General features: G+C 37.0%; 1 protein-coding gene across 1 annotated transcript; it reads right to left on the bottom strand.

Moving 5' to 3' along the window:
- Positions 1-427: 427 nt before the first annotated feature.
- On the bottom strand, positions 428-16,781 carry LOC102598186 (GTP-binding protein TypA/BipA homolog). Its single transcript, XM_006352075.2, has 14 exons — positions 16,444-16,781; positions 16,124-16,233; positions 15,338-15,541; positions 13,072-13,248; positions 12,482-12,634; positions 11,882-11,971; positions 10,413-10,547; positions 10,178-10,294; positions 3,624-3,775; positions 3,471-3,555; positions 3,055-3,149; positions 1,887-2,052; positions 1,388-1,583; positions 428-998 (listed from the first exon to the last, which is right to left on the bottom strand). The coding sequence occupies exons 1-14, from the start codon at positions 16,640-16,642 to the stop codon at positions 865-867; spliced, it is 2,013 nt and encodes a 670-aa protein (XP_006352137.1). The 5' UTR covers positions 16,643-16,781; the 3' UTR covers positions 428-864.
- Positions 16,782-26,188: the final 9,407 nt, after the last annotated feature.

Raw genomic sequence — 26,188 nt, 5'->3', positions numbered from 1 at the left:
TTTCAAGTGATTGTGATTCACTTTAATCTCACCTTCTTTATGTAGCGGGTCTCAATTTTATGGTTAATAATCTCAAACTTGAAGATACATCAGATTTTGTAAATTTATGTAAATAAGACGAACAAAACTATTTTGTAAACTTATGTAAATAAGACGCGCAAAACTATTTTGTAAACTTGGCTCCCCTTGGTAAATACTATCAAATAATTAATATATGTTTTTCAATTATTACTGTGAATAACATCAATCTAGCTTAAACAATCTTCAAGTTTGGCCCGTGCCATATTTTTCTAGTTCTGAAAACAATAATGACATATTAAGATTAAGCACGGTTCACTTAGTTTAAGAAGCATAAATATTTGTGAAGTACTATTATGCATCTACATGGATGAATATCTGGATAAGATATGAAGGAAAAACAAATATAACCAAATCATATTATTAAGTTGATTGGAATAAATAATGGGCACCCCATTAAGCAAATTTTACACAAAAATATGTAATTTGATAATGCTATAATAGTTATTACAATACCAAAAATAACCAAATATTGCAAATTGTTTTGCACGCTCTCTATTGTATCATCTATACAAATTGTGAGAAATATACCACACCTTTGTATGTCTAACCAAATCCAACTACCAAAAGGTTTCAACCTATTGTACTTAAGGATTTGAATGCAGTATAGCTCTGCATTAACCAAAAGTTCAATTCACATGTTAAAAGTACCAACATGCTAATGATCCTGTATGCACCATCCAAAAGAGAGAGGCTTTGGAATGAATTAATGAGCTGGGTAACATGTCTATTGTCTCATCCTATGTATACTTCATCACATCTCTTTGCCTCATTCTATGTAAACCCTCATCGCGTTTTTTTGGCAGACTTTGGATTTTTCAACATCCGGATACTTGATGGAGTAACTTCAACAAGCTCATCTTCTTGAATGTACTCTATGCAATCATCCAGACTAAAATTTAGAGAGGTATCAAGAACCACTGCACATGTAATGGTATGGGGCTTCAGTTAGTATGAGGCAGACAAAAGCAAAGACATACTATCAGAATGTTAAGTACACAAGAACAATTTTATAATTAATCAGAAAGAAAAAAAAAAGGTAGTGATTTCCCCCATCATGCTATCAGGATAATATTGGACTCCCTTGAAAGCAGAATTAGAAACTATATTTTAAGGAAGGTGGGGAATGAAGCTAGTAGCAAGGTAACACACCATTCTTCTCTACGTAACAGCTCGAATTGCAGAATTTTAAGCTCTTTGATACAATATGGGGCCAAAATGTAAACAAATCTTTTCTTGAACAATTTATTCCAATTCTATGTAGGAAAAGGTTGAGATTTTTCAGTAACATCTTTGGTGCTGACTTTACCTGTTACTTCTTTGTTTGAACGGACATTTGTTGCAGCTTTTTTCTTGCAGACATTCAGGGCAAGGTCACCTGACCGTTGGTGAATACCAACTATTTGACCTTTATAAACATCAACTCCAGGGCCAATAAACAACTGTCCTCTGTCCTGAGAACTCATGAGCGCGTAGGATGTACTTGTTCCGTCCTCAAATGCAACCTATGATGATATAAGCAAAATTTAGAATATAATATCATTCTGTTCCGGAAAAAGCACAAGATTCAGAGTACGAGGATCAATGCATCCAATTTTTGTCGTGAAATTGCACATCAGTTTATTAATGTTTTCAAATAAATTTTTCATATTTAAAAACTAAATAAAACTACTAAAAATCACATCTTTTTAAAGTTAAAAACAAAATTTTGTAAAAACTTGGACCATCTGCTATTTTCTAAGACGTTAAAACCAATTTAAAATTTGATCTTTACTGAGGAGAAGATTGTACCGAAGGTGGAAAATTACCAGTGAACCAAGATCACGAGTAGAAATATCACCAGCCCATGGTTCATAGCTCTCAAATACTGTGTTGAGAATTGCTGTGCCTCTAGAAGCTGTCAAGATTGAATTCCGCAATCCAAGAAGACCACGGGTAGGTATTTTATATTTGAGGAAAGTTGTTCCTTCAGACCTGACAGATAAGTTGCATTAGTGTCTTGTATTCAATGAACAAAAATGAAAAAGTACTCTGCAGCTAAAAACTGTGCCTTTCAAGAACCCAAAATATCACGAAGAATGAATAAAAACACAGTGGACAATAAAACAAGAAGACGAAGAAAAGTTCCCTTTTTTTCCAGGATATCATCTGATATAGCATATCACTAATGAGAATGCAGGATGTCCATATAATGCAAATAATTGAAAGAACCACGTTGCCGCTCCTGGGACAAACATTGAATAAACAAGACCAAAATTGATTCCATGAGCCTAATGTCCATATCTGATCACAAACTATGTTGCTAGGACTCTCCTAAAATGTTGCCATATTGAAGTCGGGCCCACCAAAAATGCACTACCTTTGGAGGATCCGACACACACCATCTGACACTTTTGAAGAGTCCGAGCAAACATACATCACAAATATCTGTCATTTTCCTTGATGGTATTCTTCAGCTGAGCTAAACATAAACCAAAACAGTTTTATTGAATAATTATAGCAATAATTATCAGCATTTCATTTATTTATTTTTTAAGAATTTAATTTTTTTTTCCTCACAACAGTGGATCAAAATGGAAATCGGAAGCACATTAATCAAACTCGCAACTTTCAGCACAACTAGAACCTTGTTATGGTTAAGAACATACAGCTATCTCAGAAGACAACAAACTGTTGAATTGCCAGATCTACGTAGGGAGGATCTCATTTTAAGGACCGGTAGGATTGTATAAGATATTCTGAGACTGAAAGCAATGTTTTTAATCTATGCTTCGAATGATGTTGCCAAAGAACAGGTACTTCCCTAACTTCCTAGTGTAAGACTCATGATTCTTAGCAAATATTCACAGTTGGAATTATCTTAACTATCCTGTTACCATGTGCCATGATGCCAAACCTACTCCACTAAGCTGAGAGAATCTTTTACCAATTTATCATTCTGAAAAATATCCGGTCATCATGACAATTTTTACTTACCCAAGCCCTTGCATATCAAACATCTGCCCACGCCTTTTCCCCAGAAGTTCAACCACAGACCCCATGTGTTCTTCAGGAACCTCAACAGTAGCAATCTGCAAATATGGAATACAAAAGTCAGGACTAACAATTGATAGAGATTAAACAATACTTTCCTAGTATACAAGTTCAACAGATAAGTCCTACAGAAACAGAACCAGAAAGCAATATTGGACAAGCTTCCAGATGTATTAAAAAAGCACTAAGCTCCCGCTATGCGCGGGTCTGGGGAAGGGCCAAACCAAAGTGAAAATCATGAGACGTTACCACAGTGCTACCAAAAATACAACACGGATAATATATTAAAAATGATCTCAACTTATGTGCATTATCCATTTCGTCCAGTTATACACAAAACAAACTCAGCCAATGATTACCTCAAAAGGTTCCAGCAACTTGTCATTCACTCTCTTATTTATCACTTTAGGAGGTCCCACCATGAACTCGTATCCTTCCCTTCGCCTGAACATTTCAGATTTTTAGTATAAGTAAGATAGTGTGGTCCGGGGTAGGTGATAGAATTTTCTTACATGTTCTCTATCAGGATGGTAATATGCAAAGTACCACGTCCACTGACAATGAACGTATCTGCAGTTTCACCATCTTCAACTTTCATTGCCAGATTTCTTTCCAGCTCACGGTACAACCGGTCTCTTAGGTTTCGACTAGTAACATACTTTCCCTGAAAAATATTTAAAATCATTTCCCATGAAAGCAAGTTCTATCTGTGAAGTACTCTTCAACTAAACTACACATAAAATTGTTTAAAATCATTTCTCATGAAAGCAAGCATGTTCTATCTGTGGTAAAGGCGACAAAATACTCTTCAATTAAACTATGCATTGTCCTCAAATTCGGTTTCAGCACAGAATGTGCCATCTATCATGTTCTCAGATCTCAATTGCTATCTACATGAGAGCTGGTTTGAAGCATAACAGGAAAATTACGCGCCGAGAAAGAAAAAAGCTGTGTGTGTATGTATTGAATGGAGTATGATAAATGAAATAAAGATTTGGGCAGCAAAAAGTTTGGCATAACTTCAGCTAGAGTAGCTTCCTGTATTTACCATATCATCATTAATAAATAAAACAGAATTGTTTGTTTAATGTTTACTCATTTTCGGGTCCAACAGCAGGGGGTTTTCTAATGTCATTTAGCTTCCAATTTCTCCATATAATTTAACATAAATATTTTGACTTTTAACTTTTGTTAACTTAGACTTCTGTTTTATATTAATGACGGAAATAAAATATTAAAATAGATGTTGAAAAGTTGTTTTTATATAGAAAACATCACTTCGAAGTTAAAAATTGAATAGTTACAAATTTGATTGATTGGAAGTTGTGAAAATTGTATGTAATATATACTAGAAAAATTGTGTCGAACACTTTGGAAGTCCCAAAATAGAAAGAATGCCATATAAATTGAATCTGAGCTAGTATCACTTCCAGGTAGTTGGACACAGATGTAAAATTTTGCCTTGTTGCAATTTCTATGGTACAATTAATGCTAATGATTAAGAAGACTGAACATGATTTTTTTAATGTAAAAAATTTCTTATTAATTGCCACATTTGATTGTCACAATTTTTATTCAAAACCTGTTCTGACTTCATTCTATCATGGAACAGTGGATTTAAAGAGGCTTGAAACTTCAAAATTCAGGATTTCTTTTTTAAAAAAAAAAGCAGCAAACATTAGAATTTGGAGAAAGGAGTGCATGCAATACTCTATGAGAATACCACATCGACACGTCCTTAAGTCTGCTGATGCATTTTACAGACGCACAACCTAGGCAGTAGGCCCAGTATTAATATTGTTCACTTTGTGTTTAGGCTTGTACGGCTTTAAAACACATCATCGGGCCTTGAGCCTAGGTTGCATGGCTTTAAAACACACCAACATGGCCTAAGGTATTTTTCAATGTGGAATTCACTTAAAGAGTTTCAGATCATGCTCTAATTGAAGTCATATATAACAACCCAACATACTATTGATAGTGTCTGCTTTGGCCCTAAGCTCGCACGGCTTCAAAAGGTATCTCTATGTCTAATACTTGTTTCCCTTGTACACCCAGCATCTCCTGCTCTTTGTCAATGTGGGATTGTCTAAATTGTTAGATACGTCCCCTCTAAAGCACTCTGTTTCCTCGTCGAGGTTTCTTCGACTTCCATCCAAGGTTGTGACTTTATAATAGATCACTCCACTCATGTTATTGTCGAGTTTGGGCCTATATCTACATGACTTTAAACAGCACATCAGAGCCTAAGGAATTTGTCAATGTACAATTTCAGTATGGTGCTACATACACCTCCCTTAGAAAACTGAACGTCCTCCTTGAGATTCGGCTCACCATAAAAAAGATTGCACACAAGTAGCTCTAACACCAAATGTAACAACCCAGCTCAGTAGTCATATTATCTACATTGACCTTCAACCTGCATGATTTAAAAACGTGTTACTAGGATCTACGGCTCGCTTCCTTATATACCCAGCATGTCTTGGGTGTTTTCCTGATGTGAGATTTGCTCAAAGTGTTGCATTGTAAAGAAGAGAAGAGGAAGATGACCTTGTGTTTGTCCCACCTCCCAACATCTCACCTTAAAAAAAAGGAAAAAGGCATAAGTACCCCATTGAACTAAGGCTGGATTTTCAGTTACACGTCCAACCTTGTAGAGGATTATTAGCCCTTAGACTATCTTGAAGTGGAATTATTACCCCTAAGTCATGATGTGGTAGGGAGTCGGAAGAGTGTATTACACTCTCAAAAATAGTGAAAAACAAAGAAAATGTGAAAAAAATACTTCTTTAACATTTCTTATTAAATATATATTTTCTTACTTTCTTTACTTCTTTTTTTCCTCTCTACTTTTCTGTTCTTTTCTTCTCTCCTCCACCACCACCCTCACCGGCGCCACCACCACCACAAGCTACCATCCTTCCACCACATCTTCCACTACTTGCTCCAACATCTCCTAAATCTCCCCTTAAAAGCACTTGACAGCCAACCATTGATAGGGTCAAATAAAGACTGAAGGACTTAGGTCCATAATTGAAGAGGTATCCAATGAGCATTGTAAAGATATGGCACTTGGGCCTAACTCAACCCCAAAAGCTAGCTCATAAAGGGAGGATTGCCCAAGTCCATATAAGGAGACCACCAGTCTATTCCCCAACCAATGTGGACTTTTACCCACTCTAACACCCCCTTCACGCCCAGGCCCAATTGGCGCGTGGAACGGGAGCCCAAACGGGGATGGACCTGGCACTGATACCATGTAAAGATATGGCACTTGGGCCTAACTCAACCCCAAAAGCTAGCTCATAAAGGGAGGATTGCCCAAGTCCATATAAGGAGACCACCAGTCTATTCCCCAACCAATGTGGACTTTTACCCACTCTAACACCCCCTTCACGCCCAGGCCCAATTGGCGCGTGGAACGGGAGCCCAAACGGGGATGGACCTGGCACTGATACCATGTAAAGATATGGCACTTGGGCCTAACTCAACCCCAAAAGCTAGCTCATAAAGGGAGGATTGCCCAAGTCCATATAAGGAGACCACCAGTCTATTCCCCAACCAATGTGGACTTTTACCCACTCTAACACCCCCTTCACGCCCAGGCCCAATTGGCGCGTGGAACGGGAGCCCAAACGGGGATGGACCTGGCACTGATACCATGTAAAGATATGGCACCTGGGCCTAACTCAACCTCAAAAGCTAGCTCATGAGGGGAGGATTGCCCAAGTCCATATAAGGAGACCACTAGTCCATTCCCCAGCCAATGTGGGACTTTTACCCATTCTAACAAACATTAAACAAATGAAACTTCAGATTTAGAGAAATCAAACATGGGGATCTTAACTACAAAGGAAGGAGTGAAGGCTTAAACAACATCAAATCATCATCTTTGATGGTGAAAACTGTGGGGTTCCATTTAGTAGACTTCTCTGTTCTTTGTTTCTTCTTGGATGGAACTGTGGTTGGCGTCGATAGATCAATGATGTCCTTCCGATGATGGAGAAACCATATGCATTGTCTCCACTATCATCATCGTCAAAGAGACTTCCCAATTTTTCTTTTTCAAACCTGCTCCCATTTTGAGTCAAGAAAAACCTCTTGAATAGTAGGTTTCCTCTTATCTACCGTGTTACACCTTATTGGACTATTCAAGAAGGGGATTTTCCTAATTATGTTGTATGTTTCAGCAATTTCATTGCATTCACCAGAGATAGTCATATCAAAAATGAAATTGAAAAAAAGAATTTGAAAGAGAGCTTCTTTAGTCCATAGTTGAAAGAAGTCCATAGCAGCCTACTGAGACATTTAGATTTAGTTCAAAGCAACAGACAAGTGCAATTGGGAAGACTCGCAGTCCATTAGCTTTGGTAAGTGAATTTTTTTGTAATGAATCTTTTTTTTTTTAGAAAGGTAACTTGTATTATAAACAAAAGAATACATAAGGAGTATTCTAGTAATACTTACATCCAAAAGTTGCAAAAAGCAAAGAACTCCTATGGAGGTCATAAGAACTCTAAAATACTAGGAATATCCTCTGCATCTTGAGGATATTCATGTTTACACCAAAACAAGAAAAGGACCAGGCAATTCAGCTTCAAATTCTGCATAGAGCAGCTCTTGTTTTTAAAACATCTCTGGTTCCTCTCCATCCATATAGACCACCAAATGCAGGCACGGACAATCTTCCATCTCTCCCTGTGTCCTGACTGATTCCCATCTCTGTTCCAGCAAGCTAGAGCTTCTTTGATGTTCCTTGGCATAGTCCAACTGATGCCCCTTAAGTTGATGAAAATCTGCCACAACTTCGCAGTCTCTCTACAATGTAGAAAGAGATGATTTATTATCTCGACCTCACATTCACAAAACCAACACCTAGAACAGATTTGCATGCCTTTTTCATGAGGTTGTGTTGAGTGAGTGCAGCCTGATTGGCTAACAGCCAAGTGAAACATGCTATCTTGAATGGTATTTTGACTTTCTAAATCATCTTCCAAGGCCATCCACCTATATGAGTACCAGGTCTTTGTGAGCTTCTATAAGCCAAGCCAATTGAAAATCTGCCTTGCTCATCTGGATTCCAAAATAGATTGTCCTCATTTGTGTTTAGATCTTTGCACTGCCCTAGAATGTTGAGTAGCTCAACTATTTTATTGACCTCCCAATCATTTAGATGTCTTCTAAATCTTAGATCCCACCCTTGATTATCTCTCATTTCTCTGATTGTAACCTCTTTTTGAAGGCTCATGTTGAACAAAATAGGGAACCTATTTCTCAAAGTCACTTGATCCACCCATTTGTCTTCCCAGAACAAAGTCCTTCCACCATTCCCTACCTTTATTTTGCATTTGTTAAAGAATTTGATCCATAAATTTCTGATGGATCTCCATACTCCAGATCCATAAGGTTGTGTGGATAGATTGGTGATCCACAAATTCTCCATACCAAACCTAGCCTTTTTGTAATGAATCTTGTAAGGATGAATTCAAAGTTGGTCCGTTATTTCTCTGGTGGTTGTGGATAAAGGTGAAAAAATTAGCCCATGAAAACACAACCCACCTAAGTTTGGGTTGGTTATTGACCTGCCCATCTATTGGCTCAGTGCCTCCGTCCATTTCAGCCCATAGAATCTAGGTTGATAAGTAGCCCAAATTGACCCATAAAAAATCTTGTTAAAATATTTTCAAATTTTTTTTTTGTTTGATCGTGTTATATATAGCCATAATAAAGAAAAAAAATAGTTTTATTAGGTACTAAATATCATTCCCTCCCTTCTAATTTGTGTTTGTCTTACTTTCCATTTTAGTCCGTTTCAAAAATAATGCCTTCCCTTTTTTGGCAATCTTTCATAATTTCCATATGACATGTTTAAGACCAGAAGATTAAAGGACATTTTGATACATTTGACATATCTTTAGTTTAAAAGTACAAGATACAAGTCTATTTTACTTTCTTAAACACCATGTCAAGTCAAAACCATACAAACAAATTGAAACGAGGGAGTACAAAAGTACAAATGAAGCAATTAGAATTTAGTAAGAAATTGGGCAGGTTGGATTATGACCTGCATTTCATCCCAAATAACTTTTGGGCAACTCAGCCCAAATAAATATTGGGAAACTCCACTGGGTGCAAACAATTTCTGAGGGCCATCGGACTGGGTAAAACCTGAATTAACCGTGGTGCACTTGCGGGAAACTCCTTGCCGAGGGCCTGTGCACCCCCGGGATTAGTCGGGGCTCAAAGAGACTCGGACACCCGGTGCAAATCAAAAAAAAAAAATATTGGGAAACTCAACCCATTTTAACTCACTCAAATTCAGCTCAACCCGCCCATCTGACACCTCTAGTAGTGGAGTGCGGGTGGAGGAAGAAAGAAGGAAGGAGAAGAAAATGTGAAAAATAAATATATTAAGTGGTAAAATATGTATCACAACTTACATCAGATCTAGTTATGGCATTGGCATAACACATAACCCTTTAATTTGGCTTCAACTGGTATTTATATCCTCCAACTTTGGGTGTGCACAAGTAGACACATAAACTTGTATAAAGTTGAACAAGTATCCACACATGTCCTACTTGGCAATTCGTGTGAGAGATACTCTAACTGATTTATATTACGCCATTAAGGACGTGTGTGTCTACTTGTTCATCTTTATACAAGTTTAAGTGTCCACTTGTGCACATCCAAAGTTGGAGGGCATAAATGTCAGCTAAGGCCAAGTTAAAGGGCACGTTTATGTTTTATACCTATGGTATTCAAGGTCAAGTCAAAAAATTTTGGGGGGTAACAAGACCCCACAAAGATCGGGTGTGTAACTAAAAATCCGACCAGAGTTCCGGGGTACTTATGCCTTTTCCTAAAGGGAAAAAGAAGGATCTAGACGGCAAAAGAAATAACAACATAAAGAATAAAGCCTGCTTTAAAATATGCCACTATAAGACGAAAAAGTACAAATTGAAAGAAGCAATGCATTTTTCAGAATGAAAGTCAACTCTATAGTTTGTCCCTTCCATGGTATGAAAAAACATGTAAAAAAAGATGCTACTAAATAGTGATTTACCTCACGGCCAACAAAGGGGGATGTATTGACTGAAAATGACATTTTCACTGTAGGTTCTTCAACCTTGATTGAAGGTAATGGTTTTCCATCGCTTTTGTCAGCGATAGTCTCTCCAATCTAAGTTTACAAAAGAAGAACAGTGGTTCAGAAACAGCTTTGCATCAAATGTTTGCAATCATCTCAAATGACAAGTAATGTATATAAGCCAACCAACCAACGTATTCAGTTTTAATACCTGAATATCATCAATGCCACACACCGCACAAATATCTCCAGCTTCAACAGTTTCAGCAGGAACTCTACTAAATTTCTCATACACAAATAACTCACTTACTCTGCCGAATCTGCATGCGTCTTCAGATGTACATATCTGTAAAGGTTATTGTATAACTCGTCAAGAAAAGAAATTGAAAACTAAAAGAACACACTTCTCACATAGATAGGACTAGCATGTACAACAAGTTCCATGAAAAAAATGAAATTTCATAAATTTATTATCTCAAAAAGTTTGATAAGCTAATAAGGCAAGCAACAGTCTTAGTCACATTTAGTCGACACTAATATACGAGGTCCTAAGATCAACCATTAAGATCAGCACCAGAGGTTTATATGTATTAGTGGAATTATACATCAATCAGAGCATAAGATCAATGAAGAATCCTAGCATTTGATCATATATTCTCAACTTCTCAACCTAAATTTGACAACTAGAGGTGGGAGAATGGATGGAGACTCATGACTTGCATTCGGTCAGCACAAAGATTGGTTTGTCATCTGTCAGATCAACTGCAATGCTCTTAACTTAGAATATACGCATACATCAAGCTATAGAAAACATTGCTTTTGGCTACTAGAGAACTTCTGTTGGAGAGGTTAAATCTCTCTTGTGAAGTGTGTGAGCTTGTAAATACAACACATACACATACACTGCTTGTATATGGGAGATTTTCCGATTATTGATTAAATTAATTACCTTATCAAAAAAATGTGTACAAGTGTGTGGACGTCGTCTTTGATCTCATAGTAAAACAAGAAAGGTTAGACTGGAATTTTGGAACTTAGAACTTTGTTCATGTGTGATAACCTAGCCTTCCCATAATGAAGAAGATTAGTTCGTTATCTCAACTGTTAATGCACCTAACGTAGAGACATAACATCTATCAAGTGACAGAAAGACTTCCTTTTATGCATGTTACTAACATACTAACATAGGAGAAACTAAAAATCTCTTGATAAGCCTCTTCAACAAAAACCTTTCTTGATAAGCCTCTTAAAAAATAATCTCTCTTGATAAGCAAATATGACTGTAAGAATTATAATACGCACACAGAATCACATCGTTTTTTACGTACATATATATATATCCTGTATTCAGAAAGGAAATTCTATATCTTGTACAATTTTGTGAGTGAGAGAAATTATGTTGCATCCTCGCAACAGATCCCTTGCATGAGCATAACTAAACACTGCAGGCAAGCAGTAAAACAGTATAGAAGTCAATTTGAGCTCCATTGGTAGGACAAACTGATCTAGAAGGTACTTATTCAAGAATAATACTTTAACTGATAACATCTCAAACAATTGAATGTAGTGTCTAGTGTGTATAAACAGGAACAACAGCAGTTTGCAAGGGAAAAAAAAAGACTGATGTAAGAGCTTTCATAGGATAAACAACCCCAAATGAGAGAAGATGGTATGACCTACCTTCACATCCATTCCCCTGCGCAGACTTCCAGCATGCACACGTCCAATAGCTATGCGCCCTTTATGTTCTTCATACTCAATATTTGTAGCCTACAATGTTTATTGTTCAGTTAGATAAGAAAATACATAACTATGGCTCCTTTTCAAGAAGAACTGCAAAGTACTTAGTGGTGCAGAAGAGCCAACATCTGAGTAAGCATTGTCACCACTCTAAGATCTTACATACAGATGATGTTTCAGCACTGGACCTACAAGGCTGAAACTTCATTCATTTTTGACAAGCTATCCACATTGCTATTGAAACACCCTCTTGAAAGAAATCAGTATTACTAGAGGTCATTTTATTTATTTTTCCTGTGTAGCAGTGCTTAAGGTGTTTTTCAATGCTTCAACTCTTTCCAAAGCCTTCCGACATTTCCCCACAACAAAGAGCTTCCAGAATAAATCTCGATGCAAGCACCCATTACACAAGGAACAAATTTGCATCTTTTAAAGAGAGCCATTAAAGAAAATAAAGATGGTTTACTGCATAAAAAAATATGCAGACCAGCAGCTTTATCATAGGATAAATAAAAGAGGAAAGGTGAAGAAAGAACTAACAAGCATTTGAAGTGCACCATCTTTATTAATCTTGGGCCCTGGAATACATCTAATGACGGCCTCAAATAATGAGCCAAGATCCTCACCCAAATTTTCAGGTGATAGTCCTGCCTTTCCCTTGATACCACTGGCATATATTACCTGAAAATCACACTGCAGAAAAGAGGATAATGAGATAGAGATCAAAATCAATGTCTTACATAAGGTACCAACAATCCCAGAAAGTTCAACTGGTTAAAAGTGGACCTTAATGCTAATAACTGCCAGGCATCTTTAATTAAGAAATTCCTCTTTCAAGAATACCCAAACAACTCAAGAGAATATTTTCATGTTCATTGTACAACTCTCAAATGATGATAAAGATTTTGACATCTAATTTATCTCATTATCTGCTGTTTTTTGTGTGAGACTAGTTGTAGTTCCATATGTGTATCTGTTTAACATTATAACAAGGGTTTATATATGTCACAAAATCAGTATGTAGAGCTACTGCTTTGTTTCTTCTTCAGTATTCAATTAATATAAGATAAATGAAAAAGGAAATATCAAGGAGACATTTTACTCTGAAAAGCAGATGGCAAGAAATGTACCTGTTCGTCGGTGGCATTAAGTTCAATGAAGAGCTCAAATGTAGAGTTAACAACAAACTCTGGACGAGCAGAAGGTCTATCAATTTTATTGACTACAACAACTACAGCATGGCCAAACTCCAGAGCCTTCTTCAAGACAAATCTTGTCTGTGGCATTGGACCCTCAACAGAATCTACCTAAAAATATACAGAAAGCAGGGTGAATCCAAAAAGAGCACAGTTATAGTGGCTATCAAAAGAAACAAAATAGAAGAGACCATGATAGTAGGTTTTATGTGAAGAGAATGCATCAGGAAAATAATATACAGAGACAATAAATACTTAGGCATACATAGCAAAAAAGCAGAAACTCTACCATTAGAGAAGAAGCATTTCTAGAATTTAACCAAAAGAAAAGGGCTACAATGCGACTATAAATGGTACTGAAAGATAATAGATTAAAACAATGTGTACAACAGAAGAAAACACTATAATATTCCCGGCTCATAAAAAGGAAGCAGACAGTTCCATCAACTCAAAACTGTGAAGCATGCACTAGATCTTTGTAATCGCGTACTTCTTTTGTTATTGCTTAATGTAAAACTGTGAAGCTGTATCACAGATGAAAGCATTATGCTAATATTTATGGCAGTCACCAACTTTGTACTATCCCAATTAGGCGGACCCACGTGGAAGGGTGGGGGTGCACACGCGCCCGTTACTTCGGGAAAATATGTATGTATATGTATATACCTTGAGAAACTAATATATATTTTTTTGTGCACCCTAACAAAGGAAAGTGGGCTGGGGGCACGTTGGGTGCAGCCGTTGCTTCCCTTATTTGTGGCCCGGGATCGAATCCCAACTGTCCCTTTTCTATAGTTTTTTTTTTTGGTTTAAATTTAAATGGCTTATAGTATCAACGTTAAACATCTGATTTTACACCTATTTTCAGGAAACAATAAGCACAAATGAGAGAGCTGAGAATCAAACCTGCAATAATTCATACATTTTGCTCAATCTTAACCACTGAGCTATCTCTCTGAATTGTTTAAGCAGTGTTAAAGTTCAATTATTAGCGTAGAACCTTATTTGACCTATACACTTGTGTTTTCAACACTGCTCACACTACCAGTGACCAGCCAGACATGGAACTATCCCTCAGCCTTCATTGGAAGTTTTGTTGGCGTTTATGTTAAGATAATGGTGCCCCAGTCGTCTTCAAATCTTAGATCCGTCTCTGATTATAACCAAAGGCAGGTGACCTAATTTCGATTATCTAACCAACATGAAAAAGATTCAAACTAAAGTAAGAGCAATAATGTATTAATTACGAAATCAACCTTGTACCAGAAATCCAACAGCAACTTGAATTCTTTATTTACCACAACAAATTGAATTGTACATCAAAGTGCCAAATAATGCTTTGATGTAAATTCCTAATAAAAAACGGGATGAAAGGAGAGGTGTTTCATCTCTTTACCAAGTGATTTAACATTCAAACCTTACTAATCATATAGATTTAATGTTGAAAAAGAAAACATATTATTAGGATTAAGGGGTTTGCTAAATTAGTTAAAGTACAAGTTATTGAGTCAAACTCGGACACCTTTCCAATTCCACGGTTCCCGAAATCTGCAGTTTGGTACCCACCTGGATAAAAGAGAAAAAGGAAAAGGGCAAAGTAGATAATTCATTGCTCAAAGTAGAAGCAAAGGGATCAATGATTAGTCGGCAAACAACCCCAATTATTCATCTGCATTTAATAATTTGAGCGATCTAGAACTACCTTGCTGCAAATTAAACTACTAATTAATAATTTTTGGGTCTGATAAACTACAATTAACATTTTAAGCAGTTCTAAACCTACATTTCATCAAATTGATCTCCTTTCTTTCATGTCAAGTGATCCAAATGAACTTCACTTTTCGGAAGCAAATACCTGTAGTAACATATTCATAAAGGTCTAATATTTACACTCAAAACGGAAGCCTAACGGTAAGTTGAAATTGACAACAATGTCCCATTAACTTAGCATATTGAGTCCCTGTCCTAAAAACTTAGCATCCTGGTTGACTTCTTTTCTTTTCTTTTTTCCTTCTTCAGATCTTCATTCTTTTAACCAGCAGAAAAATAAACCTAAATAAGTAGACAAAAACATAGCCAAATCTTGGCACACAGAAGAGCAAAGAAAAAACTAACTAAGAAATCCCAGACATCACGATTGATAGTATTAAATAGGAAACGGTCCCTCTTATAAATTTTATAGTAGAAGTAGTCAAAGTACCACAAGGAGAACTCCTTCAACCATGTTGAGGATGCGTTCTACTTCACCACCAAAGTCAGAGTGCCCTGGAGTGTCAATTATGTTGATTTTTGTATCCTTGTAAGTAATTGATGTGTTTTTGCTAAGTATAGTTATTCCCCTTTCACGCTCTATATCATTGGAGTCCATGATCCTTTCTTGTACAAACTGGTTATCACGAAAAACCTGCAATGGAAAATTGCAATAAAATTCAACGTTAATACTTAGTCTAATGGTTTTAAAGAGTAATCATCCCAAAAACATAACAATGATATCAACTTCTAAACTAAACTTTATAAGTTTTATGATGATTTTAAGGAGAGAAAGAGGTTTTATAACATTACTTTTAAAAGAAAAAAAAGTGTTCTTTTTATTTTCAGACAGCAAAGGTGTGCCTCCTTGAAACAGCAAATACACAGATTCCACCAAGTATCACAAACAACATTCCTAATAACTTGCTCTTAAATTCTTAAGCACCAGGTATTTCTCCCAATACCATTCAAGAATCATCAACAACATTCCTAATAACTTGCTCTAAATTAAAGAGGAGGGCAGTCAACACTCAACACTGTGATTCAGTAACTCTTAAGAAATTTAGAATTACTTTTTTCTACCAACATGAATATCTCAATAGAATGTTGAGGATGAAGAGTATGTTAAGCCATAAGGATAGTAAAGTTGTTTAAATTGCATAGCATTAACTTATACTAGCCGAGATAAAAAAAAAAAACGCCATAAGAACATTGAGATAGTCATTTCATTACCAACCTTTGCTTGTTTGAGCATTGAATCAACCAATGTGGTCTTCCCATGATCAACATGTGCAACAATTGCTATATTCCGTATATCACTTCTCCTCATCAATTGGCTCTTCTTCTCTAAGGCAGTTAGAAACAGAAGGGCAATCACTAACTACATGTACAACAAAATTCATGTTTTCCAAAATACCATTTTTTTTCAAAACTAGCTCAATTTTACCACAACAAGAATTCTGAATCAGAAATGCCCCCTCCCAATTACAGTTAAAAGCCCATAAACGTTAATTAATCAAAGAAAGAAAAGGGCAGAAAATGAATAATACAACTGACCAGATGGAGCTTGAGTAGCCTCAGAAACAGCGCATTTGATAGAAGTAGGAATTGGGTTGAGTTTGAGGGGTAGTTTAGCAGATAAACAACAAGGCAAAGTAGTACCAAACAAGTGCTTCTTAAAGATAGGAGTGGAAATACAAAAAGTTTTCTTGGGGAGGGAGAAACATGGAGTTGTTGAAGCCATTGACATCTCCATTGCGCTCTCTCTCTTTCTCTCTATCTCACTTTTCTCAGAGCAATAGAGGATTGAAGTGAGAGGCCACTATTAAGGGGTAGTAGTAGAGGGAGACGGGGGTTCCTTAGAACCAACAATTCCCACTTCGGATTACTTTCTTTTTTTTTGGCTAGATAAACAATGTATATAGAACATTTCTAAATTAATGACCTCTCTTAGATAATATTTTTTTCATCTCGACTTGGGATAGTGGAAAAAAATCATTGATAAGATAAGATAATAAACTAATATTGTAATTATTTAGAATTTATAGGATATAAATTCATAAAATGATTAGGATGCTCTTATATTAATTCAAGAATACATTAGTTCAAATAAATATTATAGATTAATATAATGAAGTTAATTATTGGGATAATTTCAGAGACTCTCCTTTTAGGTTTTGTTCTATAACACTCACCTTCCATGTGATTTACAATATTACGCCTACATTCCTTCTTCTTTTTTTGTAATAATTCTTTAAACCTATTTAAAATAAGTGTAAATCAATTATGACTTGACAAATTTGCGCTTCTTTATATTAACTTCTTATTAATGCATATTATAAAAAATATGACTTATTTAATAAATACTTTAAAAATAAATTAGCACAATTTAGTTTTTTTTGTCAAATGTAGAACTTTTATTTAACCAAAAGTGAATCATTTACAAATCGCTAGTTTCAGTGGACTCTACGAGCTAGACCTCGAAAAATACCTCTTTTGTACTAAGAAAACTAAACAGTATATGTATGTCCTAGCTAGGATAACTATTTAAGCTATGCAATAGTTGATCTCATTTCCTGGTGTGGTTGTCTCGAGTGTGAAGCTGGATAACTGTCTCTTTCAATCTATTGGCGCTTTCTTTTCTTTTCCATTGGAATCTTCTACAGTTTATTTTGTTCTAGAACAGTATACACGTATTCTTGTTTACCAAACAAAGATACACATTTCTTCATTTAAATTTATTTTTGAAGTATTAATTAAATAAGTCATTTTTTAATTATATGGATTAATATGAAGAAATTAATCTAAAGAAGGACGAATTTGTCCAATCATTGTTAATTTATATTTATTTTAAAAATATTTAAATAATGATTATAAGAAATCAAAATAACGGAGGTAGGCATAATATCATAAATCATAGGGGAAGTAAGTGTTATAGAGCGAAACCTCGAAGGAGGTCTTTGAAATTATCCCTTAATTATTTAAATCTAATAATACAGATTTAATTAAAAGCTCAATTTCATTGGACCAGTCCATTGATTTGGGCTACAAAGAGTCCACTTTACTAAAGCTTTATATGTCATGTCACTTAAATATGATAGGTTGAAGAGAGACCTATTTTTGGCATTACTCCCTCATTCTACAGTTATAAATAGGGATTCTCATAATTTAGAAAAAACACCAAAATTCTAATGAGAAGCCAGAGCGAGCTCGTGGATCAAACGCCGCAGATTCCTCTATAAGCTACGAGTTCAAGAATTCAAGCACTCAAGATCAAGACCATCATACTCAAGAATAGGCTAAAAAGCCCTTGAATTCAAGTACAAGTCATGATCAAGATCAAGATTCAAAATCAAGCTAGAAGGCCCTTGAATCCAAGTACAAGTTCAAGTATAAGTCAAGATTAAGGTAAGTTAGAAGAACAACTATCAAGCTTGACTAAATCAATTAAAGGTTTGACAAAGTGTGTACACGAACAAGATGCTAAACTTTTCAAGCTGACAAATAAGATGGATAACATAATTGAAAGAGGATCAAGTCAAGCACCTATGATGCTTCTTAGAATTCAAGAAAAAGAAGTCTTGCATAAAGCAAACAAAGATTAAAGAAATCCATCTCTTCGCTAAAAGTTTGATTCATATTGATTAATTGATGGATTTTACAAAAGAGGCCATCAAAGACAAATATGAGTCATCGTCCAAATTTTATCTCACATATGCCTAGTATACACAAAGATTGATAGTTTGGAGATGCATGAGGTCTATCAACCTCCTAAGATCCAATAATTTGATGGTAAAGGAAATCTCAAACAACATATAGCGCACTTTGTCAAGACTTGCAATGATTTTGGGACATATGGTGATTATCTCGTCAAACAGTTCGTTCGATCTCTCAAAGAAAATGTATTTGATTGATACACATATCGCAAACCTGGTTAATATAGATAGTTGGGAGAAGTTAGAGCAAGAGTTACTCAATCATTTTTATAGCACAAGATATGTCATTAGTGTCACGTTTCGAGCCTACACTCCGAATGTGACCGATACTTGAAAACCATTGATGGTCCCGAGAGAATCCTTGGTCTGGCTGATTACTGAGCGAAAGACTAAACATACATGCAGAAACATTATATGTCACGCCCCGAGGCTACCCCCTTGACGTAAACACGGGACCTAGGATCACGAGTGACCCCAACCTAACCTTGAGTTGGCATATCATAAGCAACTGAATATATCTATGAAAAGATTAACTAATGCAGAAGCTAAATCATGAGATAACTAATAGTGGGGAATACCCAAAACTGGTTTGAATATATAAATATTGAATAAGAGTTTAGTGATACTGAACAATCACTCAAATGCTAAAGCTGAATCTAAAACTATGTCTGAAAAAACCTCTACTGACTAAAGTTGGTGGGACATGTTCCCAACTAACCCTAGCAAAACTGAAACTGAAATGAAAGACTAAATCTGAAATATGTCTATTGTCCTCGAAGTATGAGGACTAACCACTGAAGTTGTTGAATGTGGATCGGGAACCGATCTACGCGTGATCTGAATATTGAGAACCTAAACCTATATCATGAAAAGATGTATTGCAGAGTATGCATCAGTACTTGGAAGGTACTGAGCATGTAGGATAGGATAAAAGTTGAACAAAATGTATAAGCTGAACAAAGCATACTAAGCAATGATATAATCTGAACATGATGGAAATATGGAAATATACTAGAAAAGAACTGAATTGAATGCAATGACCAAGTACATAACATGCTGAGACTGAATACTGAAATATAACTGAAAACCTGGTCAAATGCATTATTGTCTTACTGTGGGAGCTACTAGTAACCGACATAACCACCACGTGAGCTAACTGTGGTGTCCGATGTATACACCCCATCGAAGGGCTCGATATACCTTTCCAGGGGTATAAAGGCATGACTGGCATGATCACTAAATCTGATGCCCACAGAGGGGAGTTAACCTACAGGGGCACGTAGTTCTGGACTATAAGGGTACGCTGAAAACCTAGTCCACTCGGTGCTAAGCCTACTCCCAACTGAACATGTATATCTAACACACATAACTGAAATACTGAATTGTTGAATAGCTCAAAATACTGACATGCAAATCTGAGAATGTAACAATTATATACTAATAATGTGACATTCGAAAACTGAAGCATGTATACCTGTTTAACTGACCTAGAAAGTGTAATTCATGAACTATGAGAATCTACACAACTAGGGATTCTGAGTTTCATGCAAAGAACTAAGCAACGATTCCACGAAAACAATCTGATTAGGAATACTATAACAGCTAAATCACAACTAATATCTAAGGTTTTAGAAACCCTAAGTCTAAGCAAGATATAGCGAATCAAGAATCTGACTGAATTCTAGGGACCTAATGGGCGAAAGGAACCCACTAGTGAAATACCACATACCTGGTTACAAATTTCACAGAGAAATCTTTCGATTTCAGGAATGGAACTGAAGGAAACTTGTTGCGTTCTTGGAGGATTTTAGGTCGCCTCTTTCTCTACTTTTGTTCTAAGCTTGGTGAATTTTTGTGACTAATGATTTAGGGTAAAATCTGACTAGAATAATAGGCTAAAACTGACCAAAACAAAATAGTTTAGGGTTAAAAGAATTAGGAAAAGACCCAACTACCCCTAACTAAAAAGTCGACAGGATGACCGACGGATCGTAGGTCGACTGACGGTCCATCCTCTCAATCGTTGTTTGGTGTCTGAAGGCTGAAAGCTGGGGGTCTGATCCATGGACCATGGTCCCACCTATGGTCCGTAGGTCCGACCATTAGTCAAGACTTATTTGAAAAATTTTGGGGTTAGGGGGGAATAATTGAGGTGGCCAACCATGGACCCCACCTACGGTCCGTGGTTTGACCTACGGTCCATAAATGGCCTCCGTCGGTGGCACCTGCAACTTTTGAAAATCTGGAATTTTTCCTTTCTCAAATCTGGGGTGTTACAATATCTCCTCATTGGGAATATTCGTCCTCGAATGAAGTCTAAACTAGCTGGGTATGGAGGGAAGGAGCTGCAATCCCTACCCCTAAGTACTAGAAATTGATATGTGACTGAACTGAGTTCCAAGAACATGCAAATATGCTGAAAATGCAAGAACAGCTGAAGGAACAAGGTACTAAGACTGAATTTACGCACGAGTAAACTGAAAGACTGGAGAGGAACTATTATCTCAAATTGAAATGGAATTGGAAGGAAAGAGATGAGGATACTTGGCCTTTATGGCTGCTTCTGCTCCTCAAGTAGCTCCCTCTACGGACTGACTCCTCCAAGTTTGTTAAATCTCATCACCCTCTTCATAGGTGATACTTTCAGGTAAAACCCAATCATCTATCTCTAACTCTAAGTTTCTTTTCCTTACATCTGCATAGGGCTTATGTCTTAAGTCTATCTCTGATGAGATGAACTTTTCACATAGCATCATGTACCGAATCTGGCCCAGTCAAGGTTGTTTCACCTACTCGTCCACCTTAGGAACACATAAGCGACCATCTCCCCCTTGGGAGAAAACCTTTGCTTTCTGCTGATGAAATGTACCTTCCAAGTGAAGTAATATAGGATCACTATTTGTTTTTCCTTAACCTCCTCTACCAATGAAGATTTTGATCTATTCTAGATTATCACATCACCCTCTGGCATGTCTGTAAGACCAACTCCTAAGCGAGCAAGTCGATGAACATCTTTTGCTAATTCCTTCATTTCTTCCTCAACTGGTGCTATACTACCATTTAGAGATCATCTTTCTGGCCTTAAGGTAAGAGATAAAGTGACTTATAGGCACTGAGCTACTACCCTTCCATTCTAAGACTGGCTCATTTGGAAACTGAAACCGAATGATCCCAGTTCTACAATCGACCGAGGCATAACAGAAATGTAACCAATCCATGCCTAGAATGATATCAAAGTCTACCATTTCTAACTCTACAAGATCTGCTAAGGTGACTTTCTGAGAGTCTGTGACAGGGTAATTTATGTATACCTGTCGAGCTATAACTGGGTCACCAACTGGAGTAGAGACTGCAAAGGGTTCTAAAAGAGTTTCTGGACTAACACTTAAGCTTATTGCTATATAGGGATTTACAAAAGAAAGAGTAGCCCCTGGATCTAACAATGCAAAAACATCTAAAGAAAGACTTGTAACATACCAGTGACCACATCAAGAGAATCTTCCTGGTCCTGGCAAGCCTGGAGAGCATAGAATCTCCCCTGGCGTTGACCGCCACCGGTACTAGATGGCACACTCTGCTGAGTTGGGAGACCTGCTGGTGCTGCTAGAACTGTAGACTGAGCCCTATTATTGTTAACCTTCTAGCCCCTACCTTGAAGAAGGGTAATTCTTCACCCTATGACCAGCCTGACCACACCCAAAGCATCCTTCTTTGCCTGCAAGACACTCGCCCGGATGGTTCTTACTACACTTTGGACAAGTTGGGTAGGTCCTATTTCCTGAAACACTCCCCTGAGACTTAGAGCCTGGTGCTCTACTATCTGGTCCTATCGAAACTCTGAGTGATTTCCACCACCCGATTTCTTCAAAGAGTACTCATAGTTTTATGTTCTAGCTTTCTTGTTGTCCTTAGCTATTTCCTTAATCTTATCTCCCTCAACCTACTGAGCATGAGTCATGAGCCTAGAGATATTCATATCTTCTAACAACATAGTATTTTTGCACTCTGTCTTCACTAAGTCGGATACCCCAAATAGAAACTTACTCATTTGTGCCCTTGGATCGGCAAACATATGTGGAGCATACCTAGAGAGTTGGGTGAACTTCAGCCCGTACTCTTAAACTGACATGGAACCTTGTCTCAAATTCATAAACTTGTGTGCCTTCGACTCCCTCAACTCTCTTGGGAAGAACATGTCCAGAAAAGCTCCGGTAAAACACTCCCAAGTCACAGGAGCTGCATCCACACTCCTGTTTTCTTTCCACTGAGTGAACAAATGTGAGCCACATCCTTAAGCTGGTAGGATGCCAACTCTAACATATCATTACCAGTCACTTGCATCACTCCAAAGAATTTCTTAAGCTCATCAATGAAGTTTTGTGGGTCCTCACCAACTTGTGACCCTAAAAACTCAGGCGGATTCATCCTAACAAAATCTCAAACTCTAGCTACTACTGATCCACCATTTCTATTAGTAGGAACTATGATTGTTCTGATTGGATACACTCTGAGCCAAAATATGAATCACATTCCGAAACTCTGCGTTCAAAACCTCATGGTCTAGGACTAGAGGAACTGCGTTAGCGTTGTGTGCATTAGCATTCCTTGGATAAGCTCTACGAGGAGGCATGATCTGAAACGCATAACGTCGAATTAGAACGAGAATTTAGGTCACTTCTTACACATGATAAGAGTAGTAAAGAAAGTGAAGTTTTCCTAAAACACCTCGCAGCCTCCCTCACACCCATGAAAGAGACTCTACTTAGTGCGGCTTCCAAACAACATATGACTCTTAAACCTATTGCCCTGATATCAAGTTTGTCACACCCCGAGGCTACCCCCTTGATGTAAATACGGGACCTAGGATCACGAGTGACCCCAAGCTAACCCTGAGCTGGCATATCATAGGCAACTAACATATCTATGAAAAAATGAACTAATGCAGAAGCTAAACCATGAAATAACTAATAGTGGGGAATACCCAAAACTGGTCTGAATATATAAATACTGAATAAAAGTTTAGTGATACTGAACAATTGCTCAAATGCTAAAGTTGAATCTAAAACTATGTCTGAAAAAGCCTCTACTGCCTAGAGTTGCTGGGACATGTCCCTAGTTAACCCTAGCAAAACTAAAACTGAAATGAAAGACTAAATCTAAAATATATCTATTGTCCTCGAAGTATGAGGACTCACCACTAAAGCTGCTGAATGTGGATTGGGAACTGATCTACGCGTCATCTGAATACTGAGGACCTAAACCTACATCATAAAAATATGTAGCACAGAATATGCGTCAGTACTTGGAAGGTATTGAGCATGCATGATAGGATAAAAGCTGAACAAAACATATAAACTGAACAAATCATACTGAGCAATGATATAATCTGAACATGATGGAAATACGAAAATATAATGAAAAGAACTAAACTGAATGCAATGACCAAGTATATAATATGATGAGACTGAATACTAAAATATAACTGAAAACCTGGTCAAATACACTAGAGTCTGACTGTGGGATCTACTAGTAACCGACATAACCACCATGTGAGGTAACCGTGTTGTCCGATGTATATAACCTATCGAAGAGCCCGATATACGTTGCCAAAGGTATAAAGGCATGACTGGCGTGATAACTAAATCTGATGCCCATAGAGGGGACTTAACCTATGGGGGAACGTAGTTCTAGACTATGAGGGTACGCTGAAACCCTAGTCCACTCGGTGCTAAGCCTACTCCCAATCGAATATGTATATCTAACACACATAACTGAAATATTGAATTGCTAAATAGCTCAAAATACTGACATACAAATTTAAGTATGTAACAATTATATACTAATAATGTGACATTCGAAAATTGAAGCATGTATATCTTTTTAACTGACCTAGCATGTGTAATTCATGTACTAAGAAAATCTACACAACTAGGGTTGTGAGTTTCATGCAAAGAACTAAGCAACGATTCCACGAAAACATGATAATCTGATTAGGAATACTCTAACAGCTAAATCACAACTAATATCTAAGGGTTTAGAAACCCTAGGTCTAAGCAAGATATAGCGAATCAAGAATCTAACTGAATTCTATGGACCTAATGGGTGAAAGAAACCCACTAGTGAAATCCCACATACCTGGTGACAAATTTTATGGAGAAATCTTTCGATTTCGGGGAAGAAATTGAAGGAAACTTGTTGCATTCTTGGAGGATTTTAGGTCGTCTCTTTCTCTTCTTTGTTCTAAGCTTGGTGAATTTTTGTCACTAATGGTTTAGGGTAAAATCTGACTAGAATAATAGGTGAAAACTGACCAAAATGAAGTAGTTTAGGGTTAAAATAATTAGAAAAAACCCAACTACCCCTAACTAAAAAGTTGATTGGGGTGACCGACAGACCGTAGGTCGACTGACGGTCAGTCTTGTTAGTCGTCGTTTGGTGTCTGAAGGCTGAAAGCTGGGGATCAAATCCACGGACCTAGACCACGAACCGTGGTTCCACCTACGGTCCGTATGTTTGGCCGTTGGTCAAGACTTAACTAAAAAATTTAAGGGTTCTGGGGAATAGTTGAGGTTGCCAACCACGGACCCTACCTACGGTTCATAGTTCGACCTACGGTCCATAGGTGGCCTCCATCTGTAGCACCTGCAACTTCTGAAAATCTGGAATTTTTCCTTTCTCGAATTTGGGGTGTTACATTATAAAATAAACATTTAAAATCATTTAAAGATATCACATGCAAAAGTTTGAAATAAATCTGAATATAAATAACGACAATGATGAAGACGACGATGATGATACCAACGATATTTAAAACTTCTGAATAGTAAAGATTGAACTGACTCATTAACTTTGTTTTTCTATGAATCCCCTTCTAACTGAAGATAGGTGTTGGGACAAGACTCATAGCTACTTGACTATTCCACTGAAAATGACTAAAAATCAAATAAACTGAACTAACTTAATTGAAGCTCTTCGAAAGTGAAGATTTGGTAGTAGTATTTTTTTTGCAGGTCTCCCCAACTGCTGAGGAAAAAAGATCTTATTGAACGCCTAATATTATGAGTACCTGATGAGTCCACAAATTGGACTCATTTAGGGATATATTTTAATAGAAATTGTGTCCTCGAATGCTTATTTTATCTCAATATCTGATGAAAACCCTTAAGTTTTAGGTATTTGAAGTTTGAAGGAAAGCATGGACACTACATCGCAAAAAGGAAGGAAAGGGCTGAAAATAACGAAGAAATGAAGGCCTAAGGATCGCCGAGTCCACTTAGCGAGTCGTCGAGGGGTCTTACTTCGCCTTTTGTTCCAGTGTGCTGAGCCCTAAAGGAAAGGATCAAGTTGGCAGAAAAAGGGAGCAGTCAGCTCATCGCCGAGAAGTTACGCGAAACAGTACCATGTCACCTAATTACCCAGAGCACGACGATGCTGAAGGATAGTGCAAGACGGCGATGAACTACACCAAAAGGCGAATTGCCGAGTTGATCGGCGATTCCGACTAACAACGCGAAATGATTCGCTACAGCACAAATTTGTGAAAACTATAAATACTAGTTAGAGTTGTAGTTTTAAGAGTCGAACAA

Source organism: Solanum tuberosum, unplaced genomic scaffold, assembly GCF_000226075.1.
Source record: "Solanum tuberosum cultivar DM 1-3 516 R44 unplaced genomic scaffold, SolTub_3.0 scf00142, whole genome shotgun sequence".
NCBI classification, from domain to species: Eukaryota; Viridiplantae; Streptophyta; class Magnoliopsida; order Solanales; family Solanaceae; genus Solanum; species Solanum tuberosum.
The sequence above is the reverse complement of the archived record's forward strand: the minus strand, read 5'-3'. Positions and strand labels throughout refer to the sequence as shown.